The 12,777-nt window shown below is 38.2% G+C and overlaps 1 protein-coding gene across 2 annotated transcripts in view; it reads right to left on the reverse strand.

Annotated features, from left to right (window-relative positions):
- Positions 1–12,777, reverse strand: part of LOC107084369 (tax1-binding protein 1 homolog A-like) — a 33,121-nt gene that overhangs the window by 16,205 nt on the left and 4,139 nt on the right. The window contains exons 2-6 of one of the 2 annotated variants that reach the window (XM_015374176.1): positions 11,020–11,109; positions 10,341–10,555; positions 4,326–4,428; positions 3,642–3,832; positions 1,570–1,725 (exon numbers count right to left, since the gene is read on the reverse strand). In XM_015374176.1, the coding sequence (XP_015229662.1) occupies positions 1,570–1,725; positions 3,642–3,832; positions 4,326–4,428; positions 10,341–10,529 (639 nt within the window). In that variant the 5' untranslated portion in view covers positions 10,530–10,555; positions 11,020–11,109. Of the gene's footprint in view, positions 1–1,569; positions 1,726–3,623; positions 3,833–4,325; positions 4,429–10,340; positions 10,556–11,019; positions 11,110–12,777 lie in introns of both variants that reach the window. The other variant, XM_015374175.1, reaches the window with a different exon arrangement.

Consider the following 12,777-nt stretch of genomic DNA (forward strand, 5'->3'; position numbering starts at 1 on the left):
AAACTGAGAAATACCGGCTGTTTCTCGGTAACTCCATTTTGACGCTTTGTGTTTCGTGCTTCGCATGTGCGACTCCACTGCCTTAATTCCCATCGTTCCGAGCTTGAATCTCTTCTTGCATAAAATACATTGAGCCTCATATATGTTCCCTGGTACTGGTTTTAGCCATGGAGAAAACTCTTGGCTGGATAACCAATTTTCGTTACATTTACACTTGCTCATATTTTCCAGACAAAAAGTTAATGGCGATCTCCCAAATGTCCCGGCCGCAACAACGCTTTTGTTGGTTCCACTATCGTGACGGAACCAATAATGGCGAGACATTATTTTTTTAAATAAAAAAAAAATATTGTCAATTTTAATGTTTTATTTAGATTACAAAAAAATTATCCTATTTATGATTTTTTTAAAGTTAAGACCTACGAAAGACTGATTTAAGATATTTTAATACCAATTAAGATCTTAGTTTTATTTTGAAGAATTCAATGCCTTTTAAGACTTTTTAAGGACCCGCGGGAACCCTGGAAACAGTCTGATGGCCTCAAAAGAAGACATTTCCTCACAGCAACAAAGCAGAGATGCCATGTTTCCTATAAATAAGAAAAAAACAAAAGGAACCAAGGGAGTTTCTGTTTGTGATCTATTCTCTTTGCCAGAAACAAGGAGTAGTTCTGCAAAAACTGAATTTGTTTGATGTCATGTTTGTTCACACAGGCCTAATGTGAGACTAAAAATCCGCCCAAAAACCTTGTAGAATGTGTGATACTTTGATGAGACAAAGCATGCCCACAATGAGGCACGGTGGAGGCATAATCATGGTCAATGATTACTCTTCTTCAGATGGAAATTGAGTTTTTAATCAAATGTTTAATCGTTTTAATTAGTAGTCAGGTTTTGCCACAAACCTTCTGCAGTCGTTCGAAGAGCTGGAGGGAAAAGTGTTCCTTCTGTCTCGCATCGCATTGAGTCACATTATTCATACGAGTCAACATTAGGTTTTAAAGAAAAGATGAGCTACAAGTGCACTAGAATTAAGCTCTGAATAAGGAAAAATAAATCTACCAGAAAATCTCTTGGTGGAACTGAAAGGTGCTGCGGAAACGAAACTCTGTCGCAATCTGGGAAGTTTGGAGAAGTTCAGCCAGACACGGAGGGCAAATATCAAATTAAGATAACAGAACACTCAAACAGAATCAAAGGGCTCTTCACCCTTTAATAAAGGGTTACTTTAAGTGTTTGTACACTTATGCAATTAGTTTTTTTTTCATATTTCCATCCTAATAGCTTAGTTTGCTATTCATTCGATTTGGACAAGATAAATGTCACATTAAAGTGGATTTCCTTTAGAAATGATTTACGACGATCTCAGTTTTATACAACATAAAAAGCTGGACTTTTAACAGGGGTGTGTACACATCTGAGATCAACCAAAGACACAGAGACCGTCTCGCTTCCTCAGTCTCAACATGACCTAAACAGCTTAGTTTAAATCAGTGGCGATGCACAAATAAGGTGGTTTAATTTTGCTCCTTCAGTAACAAATGAAGCGCTCCCCCTGGTCCGTCTAACCTGGTTGTGTGTCCGTAAAAGACAACACGTCTCCCTCTCCTGCTCCCGCTCCTTAACCAGTTGTTTCTGCTCCTCCTGCAACTGTTTCTTCTCCTCCTGCAGGAGGCGCATGGCCTTCAGCAGCTCCCTGCGCTCCTGCTGAGCCTCCTCCACACGCTGTCAGACAAAAGAAGAAAAAACAACCATAATATGGCGCCTGTTTAAGGACCCTCCAAGCTAAGGCCTGTCATTTCGATGCCAAAGAAACTCAGATAGATCCATTAGTGACCTTTATGGGGTGTAGAGATATGATGCAGCTGCAACAATAGGAATGGATTTCAAGTCTGAGATTTCTTTTATTGTTATTTCTAAAGTAAAAAATGGTAAATTTACTTTACCTTTTAATCAAATCTAAGCTAAACCATACCATCTCAGCAATTAATGTTAAAATTTATTTGATACAAAAATAAAAGGTATCTTTCTTGTTTGATCCATCAATTACAAAATAAAAGGCTTATATATCTCTCTAAAACAAAAAAAAAGGATAAAGAATAAATACACAATGAGACTGCCATAATGAAGCAATGACATAATCAAACAATCTGCCATATTCCAACAGTTTTCCTTAACTGCTCATGAATCACTGGAAACTTACAGCCAAAAAGCTGCAGGCTCTCCAACCTGCTGCATAGAGGAAGCATTCTTGCACTGACTTAGCGTGGAGTACAACAGATAGAAGTTTAATCACCTAATGCGCCATTATGAAATGATAAGCAATAAAAAAAACAGATGCACTCCAGGTCTGAAACAATTATTTGAATTAATGGATTAATGAAATAATCGTCAACTAATTTAGTAATGGCTTAATTATTAACTGGAGTATAAAGACTCTAAAACATGCTTTTAGTTAACAGTGCAGCCCATTAAGAGCAGCAATTATACCAAAATTGTAAAGAAAATATTCAAATGTTTCACATTTAAAAAACTTTTTATTCCGTCGATCTGCTCTTACCAGAACTCCTCAAGTGGAAAGTTTCAGTTTCACCTGGTTTAATTTTGTAATTTTGAACAATCTTTGGCTATCTGATTATTAATCGATTCATTCAGATCAATCAATTTGAAAAATCATCGTTAGCTGCAGCCCTAATGCACTATATGTCCGCTTGTACCCAGGGACATCTGTGTAATAAAGTGTAATCAACACACATACCGCTACACCCAATGCAATGTAATATGAAAACCTCATTTTTCTTTACGTTACCACATTATGTTGATTAATGATGCCTACATTTTAAAACTCCCCCCAAAAAAGTGGATTTTCACTTGTTTAATCTGCTGTGAGAAGGAGCTGTTTTCATTTTATTTACACGTAGACAGCAAGTTTTCCTCCCTTGTGAAATCTTCTGCATGTCTTTATTATAGGGAAACTCTTATTGTTACATAGTAAACATAAACTGTAAATAAAGTTTGAATTGACATTTAAAAAACTATGCAGGGTTTTTATACATCTACTTTTCAGGGACAGCCAAATGTGGCACCTAACAAACAAATCCAATCTGTGTTTTACAGAATCTTTCTTTCATGTACAATCATCCAGTTCAGATTAGGTACATTTTAGAACTAGAGATTATAAAATTCTGTCTAGAAAAAAAAAAAAAAAAAAAAGGAAACAGCCTTTAATTTTTTTGCAGACAGACATTCTTGGATCAGATACCAACTTCGGCCCTAGCATTTAGTGGACGGTCATTGCCAAGAAGAAACAAGCATCTCTTTTAAGCGCAGCTAAAAGGAAACACTCTAACCTTTCAGACTCCTTCTTGCCTCCAATGTAAGAAACGCTGCAGTACATCTAAATATAAATATAGTATATTTATAATAGTTAACTTTGTGATATTGAGGTTAAAATCTGATGAAATCCTGCATTTGAAAACCAACCTATCAGAAAAAATACACAGGGAAAAATTATCTAATGAAGTTTTAGGATAAAATGGGACAATGATGTAATGCCATGCGTCTGTTGGTGTCTTTAAGAAGAAGAGGTAAGTGCCAGGAGCAGAAAGACCAAACATAAGCACCGGTCGTGTGTGGTCTACCTCCAGCAGGCCCGTCTTAGTGGTGACGACCAGTATGTCTGAGTTGCTGTCTTCCTCGGTAACGGTCAGCAGCTCCTCAGTGGGCGTGGCTGGCCTGAACTGGAAGGGAGTGCTGGCCCCTCTGATATCACCGGCGTGAGTGACATAACAGAACTGGTAAAACTCCCCGTCAGATTTAGGAACATAGTAACCTATGAAGGGAAAGTGTGTTAATATTGTCTTTAATTTCCACCCTGTATCAACATCAGAGCAAATGAGTGTTTCTGTCTATATTTACAACAACGCCTGCATCTGCTGACACATCAAACAGCCTGTATTTACCCTCGCATCCAGCTGCTGCTTTTCATCCAAGAAAACGGAGGGTGTGAGGAAGGCAGGTCGAGCAGCCGGACCATTTTTACTGACTCCTAACACACCGCAGCACGCGTTCATATTTTCACTGGGTAATATCTGACCATTCCAAGTCCAGTAAAACCAGTTCGCAGACCCTTAGCTCTACTGTGTGTGTGTGTGAGGTAGTAGAGGTGCGCAGGTCCCAGGCCGTCATTTGCGGTCGTGCTCCCTTATTAAATAAAAGTGCTGGCTTTTATATGCACCGTAAAATGGAGGAGTTACTTTGGAATGCCCTGGCTCTCTATGGCGGTTTACATAATAATCTGAGTGTGTGGGTCTGTGGGTGTGTACCTTGAAACACTACAGTCCTGTGAACAGTACTTCCTGCCTCGTAGTTTTCAGGCATGGGCGACCAGAGGAAGGTGTAATAATCCCTGGCTGAGCTCCAACCCACCTGGGGAAGCAGGGGAAATGAAAATCAAAATTGGAAAAGCTGTGAATGAGGAGTAAAAAAAAATAATACTGCATTGGTGTTTGATCTATTAATGTAAAAGAACACAATTCAGACTCAGCAAGAAGAACAGGAGACTTCTCTCTTTTGCACACATGGTCCAAATCAAAGTCTCACATTTTCCAAGGGTTTCCAGTCAGCTGTGATACCCCAACCCGAAGCTGTGCATAACTTCAAGGCAGAAAGGTGACATGTTTTTGCTTTTTTGTTTTATATAAAAAGTTGAAAAAGTGTGGTTCTAGGTATTTAAACCATTCCAGAGCAAATTTCTTAAGAAGTCCTTTAAGCATCTCACAGGTTGATTTTTATGGGAGTCCTGTTTGGAGTTAGCCAACAACAATGAGACCAAACTCAGACTTTTTCACCTGTGTGCAAAAATATTTAATTAAAGCCCAAATTTTAAGTCGGAGCTACAATTAAATGGCTTAAACCAAATCGTCCGGTCAGACCCAGGCCTAAAACTAAACCTTTCAGTGATGCTATCCGTCCTGACCGAGATTGGGATCCTCTCTTTGTTTCCAAACAATAACCACAGTCAGCCCCGTTAAAATGAAGAGAGTTTGTGTTTACAAGGAAACATTTGCAAATGTTTAGAAAGAGCTTTACAGAAATTTTCACAGCTAAATACGGATGTTACAAAAACCAGAAAAACAAGCTGTAGGAAAGGATGAATGAAAGCACAGAGAGAGAGAGAAGAGCAGAACACGACAAATGGACAGATTAAGAAACAAATAAACAAGCGTTTTTCTAAGTTTTCAGGTGGAGGTCTGTGTTTAAAGGTTAATCACGTACCCACAAACCTATATGTAAAATATGTGACCATGTGTTTTATATTTAGACAGAAATATAGAATAAAGAACAAGAACTTCTCACAATTCAGTCAAAATGTTTGTTTTACGACACAAAAACCAGAGAGGAGAAAGCACTAGTTGGGTTTGAATACAAAACACCTAATGACACGCTAGTAAAGTTAAAATGAACCAGCTAATAAACCATTACAGAAGTGGTCAAACCTATAAAAGCATCAAAACTTTCAAACTGTAAATCAAACTAACTCCTAGAAGAACTTTCTCCAAGTGGCAGTTTTAAAAGTGCTGTTTCCTAAAACATAATTGCTGTGTTTCTCCACCCCATCGTGATCACATAACACTCGTGCACATCTCTGCTGCTCAGTGGTAGAAACAGTCAGCCAGGAATCCTGCGCCAAGAACATTCTTCTCCACCTCCATCCGAAGTCTCAGCCATGAGCTCTACGGTGGCCCCCCGCCAGCCGTTGCCTGTGTGGTCATGTATGTTTGCTCAAGACAGACTCAGAAAAAAAGGCATCAATAATATTGCTAATTGCAGAGGTGAGGTTGACTGATGTTTGGTAAGACGCAGAGTGGCATTCCAACAGAGGAGTGATGTTATAAAATAATCACAGGCAAGGCAGCTATCAATCATTCAAGCCCAAGTGAGAGGGGACAACGTGATGACACTTTAATTATACACTCGTGCAACGGGTTATTCCCTGCCGACCGCGCTAACATGCCACAACTGGGGTTTCCTTTTAGTTGTGCTACTGCGTGAGATTAAATCTTATAAACTCATGTATGAGTTCTTAAATCTATCAGCGAGGCAAAAAAAAAACAAAAAAAAAACAACACATTTTTATTTAAAAGGTTGTTTACGGTGTACACTGCTCATGTTTACCATTTATACACAGCATGTGAGCACAGCCGCTGTTCAGGAACATGTTTGTTGCATCAGAATCTCTGGATCACTGTGCTGCATAGACTCTTTTAGCCACTAGAAGGCATCTGTACCCTATTTAAACATGCTCTGAGTCATCCTCACCAACACAGCTCAGCTCTGCGGCTCAGTCTGTCTCCCTCACAGGTAGCCTGAAGATGGGATGGGAAAAAGGAAGAAAATATTCTTTCCCTGAGTCACGCCTGTGAACGTTTGTTTTTTGGTTTGCCTCTGGGAAGAAACAAACCTTCACACTTAAGACTAGGTGTAGCATTGAGTTTAACTGTAATCAGTAAACATTTAAAAACAAATTAAATCCCTCAACATCATTATTTGAATAGAAATGTGCTGCTATAGCTTGAAATCTTTCATTAACTGTGAAAAAGTATAAAAACTGGGACTTTTTGGCAGGAAACAATCACTAAGTAGAGCATAATTGTAAAGGGAAAATAAAATGGCACACGGTTTTCATAATAAATAATAAAGAAACAAGGGTTGAAACAATTAATCGGATTAATAGATTATTAAAATAAATGCTAACTAATTTAGTAATCGATTAATTGTTAAATGGAGTATAGAGACTCTAAAACATGGCCTTAGCTGACGGAGCGACCCACTTAGAGCAGTAATTATATCAAAGTTGTAAAAAATACGTAAACATTTTGCATTTAAGATTACAAAAAAGGTTTTCATCTCTCAATATGCTCTATCCAGAACTCCTCAAGTGGAAACATTTTAGTTTCACCTGGTTAAATTTAGTAAAAAATCTTATTTATGGAACCTCTGGTTATCTAATTATTAATAAAAAAAAAAAAAATTGACAGCTTAATCGATTTGCAAAAAATCATTAGTTGCAGACCTACAGTAGAAGAAACCAAAATCGAAATAGTGGTTTGTCTAATGCCCCAAAATACAATCCACAGGCTCCAGACGTCACCTAATAATCCACTATGATGTGAGGGACTCAGAGGTTTGATAGAGAACAAACAACATTGTGAAAGTTATGAAGTTTAAAGCAAGACTGGCTTATAAAACATCATCGAAAGCCATCTCACAGGGCCTTATTAAAACAATAAAAAGCAATTCTTTACCTATAAACCCACCAAGTCACTGCCATGATCAGAGAAGCTTTGGTAGCAGCTGCAGAATCCCACAGCTCAGGTTGGAAAATTCATGAACACAACCATTAGGATAGGTTCACTCTGCAGGCCTTGATGCTCAATTTTGATGTTGTTTAATCGTTCAAACTTCTAAATGTATGCAAATTGTAAGTGGTCTCCTGTGTGAAATGCATTCATACAACTTGAGTGTCTCACATGCATAGAAGTGGATGCAAAGACATCATAAGTAGCAGGCGTGCTCCGTGTTTGTGAAAGTAAACATTGATGTTAATCTTGTAGCTCATCTATGTATCAAAAATCAGCTGTTTCCAATGAAACCCATCTAGTTTGGCCTAAAATAGAGCTGTCCATCCTAATAAAAATCTAATCAGAGACCTCACCTTCTCTCCATTGATCTCCCTGCACATTTATCCCCACCTCAGTTGTTGTTTTTCTTCCTGTTTCCTCATAGCAGGATGCAGAAAAGGGATGTTTGTTGAATTTTAATTTAATTTTAATTATTACAGATGGGTCTCATTTGAAAAGATTCGATATGTTTCCAATTTAGGACTGGGCGTGACATTTGGAAAAATCAGATCTGTGTTAGGGTCGCAAATTACCCAAAAAACAAAGAACAGATTAGGATAACTTCAGGCTGCAGTGTGAACGTGGCCTTAAGGGCGGATTATACTTCTGCAAACGCAGACATCAAATGTTGCTTGGGTCTGGTCGCGAACCAGTTTTGCTGGTATACTTCTGCACCTTTGGTCTGGAATTTCTAGGGACGCACAGCAGTTTCCCACCAAAGCGTAAGGGGGAGCCTATTCGAGAACTCGCAAGAACTTCAGCGGATGGTCATGAGAACTTCGGCGGCGCCGGCAGGAGTGTTTATCTTCCAAAACAACAATGGCGTGTCTGCAAGATACCACGGTGAAGGAGATAGATCTAGAGTTGCTAGACATTAAAGAGAATATATTTATTTATAGAATTTGTCTGAGGCATCGTACAAGTGGTTGTACTTCCGAACATCCTCGATTAACCTTTGTCGTAGTTGTCCATTGTTCTTCCGTTTTTAAAAATGGCACGCCCCGGCATCGAATCGAGAAGGACGACCACACAGACAGCCGGAAAGTCGTACCAAGGACATATCACAGCTGCATTTTGTCTGCGCACTTCCACTTGAGGTCTGTGCGGGTTTGCAACCGTCTGACGCGTAGTCAGGATTTTTTTGAGGTGCGCAACGACGGTTGCAGAACCTCTGCGTGGGGGGCGTGGTCACGTACAGTTGCTGAGGCTATGCGTTCAGAAGCATAAATTGGCCTTAAGACATACACTCCACAAAGATGGCCTCCATGAAAGAGTAGCAAAATAAAAAAACAATGTATGGACAAAGATGGTTTGGTCAATAAAAACTGAACTGAATGTGCTCAGCGTAAAACTAACACAGCATATCCCTCTAGAGACCATCCCTGTATGATGGAGGGAGTCTCATGCTCTGGGCACGTTTTTTACTGCAGGAAAAGGTAGTAGGAGAAAGACTTGGGTTGCCGTTTATGTTTCAGCTGGACAACAACCCTAAACGCAGTGGTTAGTACACACTACTCATGTATGGAGGCCTTGGACCTCAACGCGGCCGACTCGGGTTCGATTCCAACCCTTGGTCCTTTGCTGCATGTCTCTCCCCCTCTCTTGTACCCCTTTCCTGTCAGAAAAACGAGCCACTAGTGCCGTAAAAACTCCCCAAAAAAAGAGGAGTCGCATCTCAAAGTTTGATGTGTGAAAGAGTTGACTCAGGGAGCTGAAGAAAAATGCATCATAAACTTGTGCTGCAACTAATGATTATTTTGCTAATCATTCAATCTGTCGATTATGTTATTTTTCTTGATTAGCCAAAGGCTCCTTCAAGAAGAATTTTTACTTACTTAAACCAGATTAAACCAAATATTTTCCACTTGAGGAGTTCTACAAAAGCATATTGATGGACGAAGCATTTTTTTTTCTTTTTATCTTAAATGCAAAAGGTTTATATGTTTTTTTACAATTCTGATATAATTACTGCTCTAAGTGGGTTTCTCTATCAGCTAAAGGCATGTTTTACAGTCTCTATACTACACCTAATGATTAATCGATTACTAAATTAGTTGATGGCTATTTCAATAATTGATTAATCATAATTAATCCAATTTATTGTTTCAGCCCTATCATAAACTTTTCAGGTTCATATTTTTATGCAAAACTTTGCCGAACTATTTATCCTTTCTCATCTGCCTTGTTCTACCACATTAAAGGTTGTTTTAGTAAGGTGTCAGCATGTGACCAAATTTAAGGGGTATTAACATGTTAGCAAGGCACCGCACTTCGCTAAGCATTTTTCAAATGAGGCTCTAATAAACGCATAAAAAGACAGACATGTACGTCAAAGAGGATCAAAGATCCATGGTTTGCTTGTTCTCTGACATGGAGCTCTAACCATCAAACAGGTCTCTCCGGCATGGATTACCATAATTACATTTTCCAATCCTCAAGTTTCTTTCCAAATAAACTCAGAATCTTTATTCCTTTTTAATTGAACTGGTGGATTTGAAGTCAGTTCTTAAAACAACGATAAAACGTTTGTCTTCTGTCTTTACGAGACGTTAAGTTTCCCGGCTTGCATTTCCTGTTAATTATGTGTGAGATTTGAGGGCCTTGATAAAAGAGTTTAAGCAGAGAAGGGAAATGGGCTGATGGAAAGAAATAAAAGGAGGGGGGGCTGATTAAGAGAGCCAAATGTGTGCCACCAGCCCACCGTGTGTACTCTTCTTGTTCTGCCTGCAGAACAACCACACCAAAGCTTGTGGGAGCCTTTTAGACATGTAGTGACGAGCTAAGTCATTACCGTCAGACGCGGATGCTTGTGTTAATGTGCTAAGTGCAAAACTACGGGCAATTAACAAAACCCTAACAGTGTTCTGTGTGTCGGAGTAACGGTTAGGATTCAAAACTACCTCACATCAACAAAAAAGCATCTCCTGTTAGCTCTACCTTGAAAATGCCCACCCAGTCCTTGGGGTGGGGAGTAATGTAAGGGGTCAGAGTGTAGTGGCACTCCAAGGGCGTCTGGGGTAGGAAACTCTTCCCCACATTCTGGAAGATGACATGAGCGAAGTTTGATGTTTCCATGATGCTGACGCTGCAGCCAGGCGATGAGTCCACCACCTGGAAAGATGACATCCTGGCCTGTTTGTCACTTCATGGGTCTGGAAGAGGGGAAAACGGAAGAGAAAGTCAGAGAAATTGGTCTTTTTTTCTTTATGCTACACCTTGCAAAAACATCACTAAAAATACCCCCATTTTAGATTAAATTTTTCATTTTAGATCAAATAAATCCCAAAGCAACCAATTGTTTTTGCGCCTGCATGATAAACGGTAAAACATGATGGTGGAAGCATCATGCTGTGGGGATACTATTCTTTATTAGTAACAGGAACATTTTTAGGAAAATGAACAGAGCTAAATATATGAACAATTAAATGCTGAAAATGGATGAAAAATGAGCATTCAAATACACTGATATTTTAATTATAAAAGCTTTAAATGACATGAATGTTTTGTCAAGGTTCTGTAAATAATTCAGCATGCAGTAAGTGACCACCAATCATGAACTGTTAACGAGGTTTGACTATATTTTTCAAAATCAGACATTAAACATGGAAAGCATTACCTTGCATGTGAAAACAGTCCAGTAGTTTATCCCTGTGGCTCTGAGGAAGTTCAGTCAGGTCAAAGATGATGATGTCATGATGTTGAAAGGCTAGGGAACAATCATACAAATAGTGATTTTAATATTAAAGATGATAATTCCATTTCTTTACTGATTTCCATTTGTTTTTCTGGGTGTTGCAGACCTGGAAATAAAGAAAAAGGCTGATGAAAATCTTTCTCTACTGTTCGAATATTGTGGCACACACACCAGTCACAAAGTGTCGACTGCTGGGCCGCTGACTTGATTGGACCTCAGCAGAGAGCCATGAGCCGCCCATATCAACAATTTGATGTTTCAGTGAGTGCTTGTTGCTATGATGCGTCTTTGCTCATCAGCTTCGTTCGTTGTGAACCAACCAATCAGTGCACAGCTTATCTAAATATTAATGATAATACCATAAAAGGAAGAAAACCTGTTGTTCATTCTGGGGCTCTTAACCAGGCTTGCATTATGGCTTATGGAACACCAAATATGCCATTTTCAGCCCAACCAATGTTACACACCCTATTCAGAGACCTTAAGAACCAGCACCAAATACCCTATATTATCATTCAGACCCTTTTAAAGAAAATCGAATGTATGTTGGAGGAACATCATCAGCCATTCAAGCACATCTTGAGCAGAAAGCTCCTAAAAATGAAATGCAAGATAGACAATTTCATGAACTATCTTTACATGATAAACATCATAAAGGTGCATAACTGCCACCTACTTGTATTGATTTGGAAACACAATACCGTATTATATTTAATACATTTAACTTCTATATGTTATATACTAAATATAAAAAAACTATAATATCTTCATTTAATATTGTAGAAAATATTTATTCCATAGACTTTTATTTTTTTCATCTTTTTTTTTAAATCACATCCTCCCAATATCACTTTTTTATCTTTCAATTCTAGTTTATTTTATAATCTAGTGATATATTCAATAAATCGTTATCCTACTACTATTATACATATTTGATTTGTACAATTAACATCTGGACAAATTACCAGATGCTTCTGTTCGTCAATCCATCTCCAACCTCATTATAATGTTTTCCAAAATAATTTATTGGGAGTCGCAAAAAATTTTTCAGCTCCTCTGGCAAGGATTTTGATTTTCTTTGTCTTATTCTTGGCTTGCTCGGTATAGTTGATCACATAAGCTATTATTAAATTGTGTTTCTTTAGTGTTGGGATGAAGTTTTCTTCTGTTTCTACTTTGCTTTGTTCTAATTCCTCCAGTCCTTTGTCCTTGAACTCTCTTCACTGATGCGTTGCTTTTATTTTTTTTTTATGGATTTTATTTGTTGTTTCTTCACTGCTTTCTTTCTAACCACACATTCTCCACAATTAACTCAATCTTGACCTATCTAGTTGTAACACTTATCTTCAGTTTCTTCTTGGCACTCCTGGATTCTGTGTTCTTCCCCACTTAAAAAAATACAGCATATATTCTAGAGATTTTAAATGAAAGTGGCCATATTTGGTTTATGAGATCTGGGTTAGAAAAAAATAAATAATAATAAAAAAAAAACAAAAAACAAAAAAAACAGACTTGACCACCAACAAATCTGACCTCTAGGGTCCATCCTGTTCATCCTTTAATTTCCAATGTGCAAAATAACACATTTTAGATATTTATACGTCTACTCTAATCAAATCTAGTAAAAAAAAAAAAGAAAATCTGATAATTTTTCCTGTTTACTAAATGCATCACAACAAA

This window comes from Cyprinodon variegatus, unplaced genomic scaffold (genome assembly GCF_000732505.1).
Source record: "Cyprinodon variegatus isolate N-32 unplaced genomic scaffold, C_variegatus-1.0 Scaffold98, whole genome shotgun sequence".
Taxonomy (NCBI): domain Eukaryota; kingdom Metazoa; phylum Chordata; class Actinopteri; order Cyprinodontiformes; family Cyprinodontidae; genus Cyprinodon; species Cyprinodon variegatus.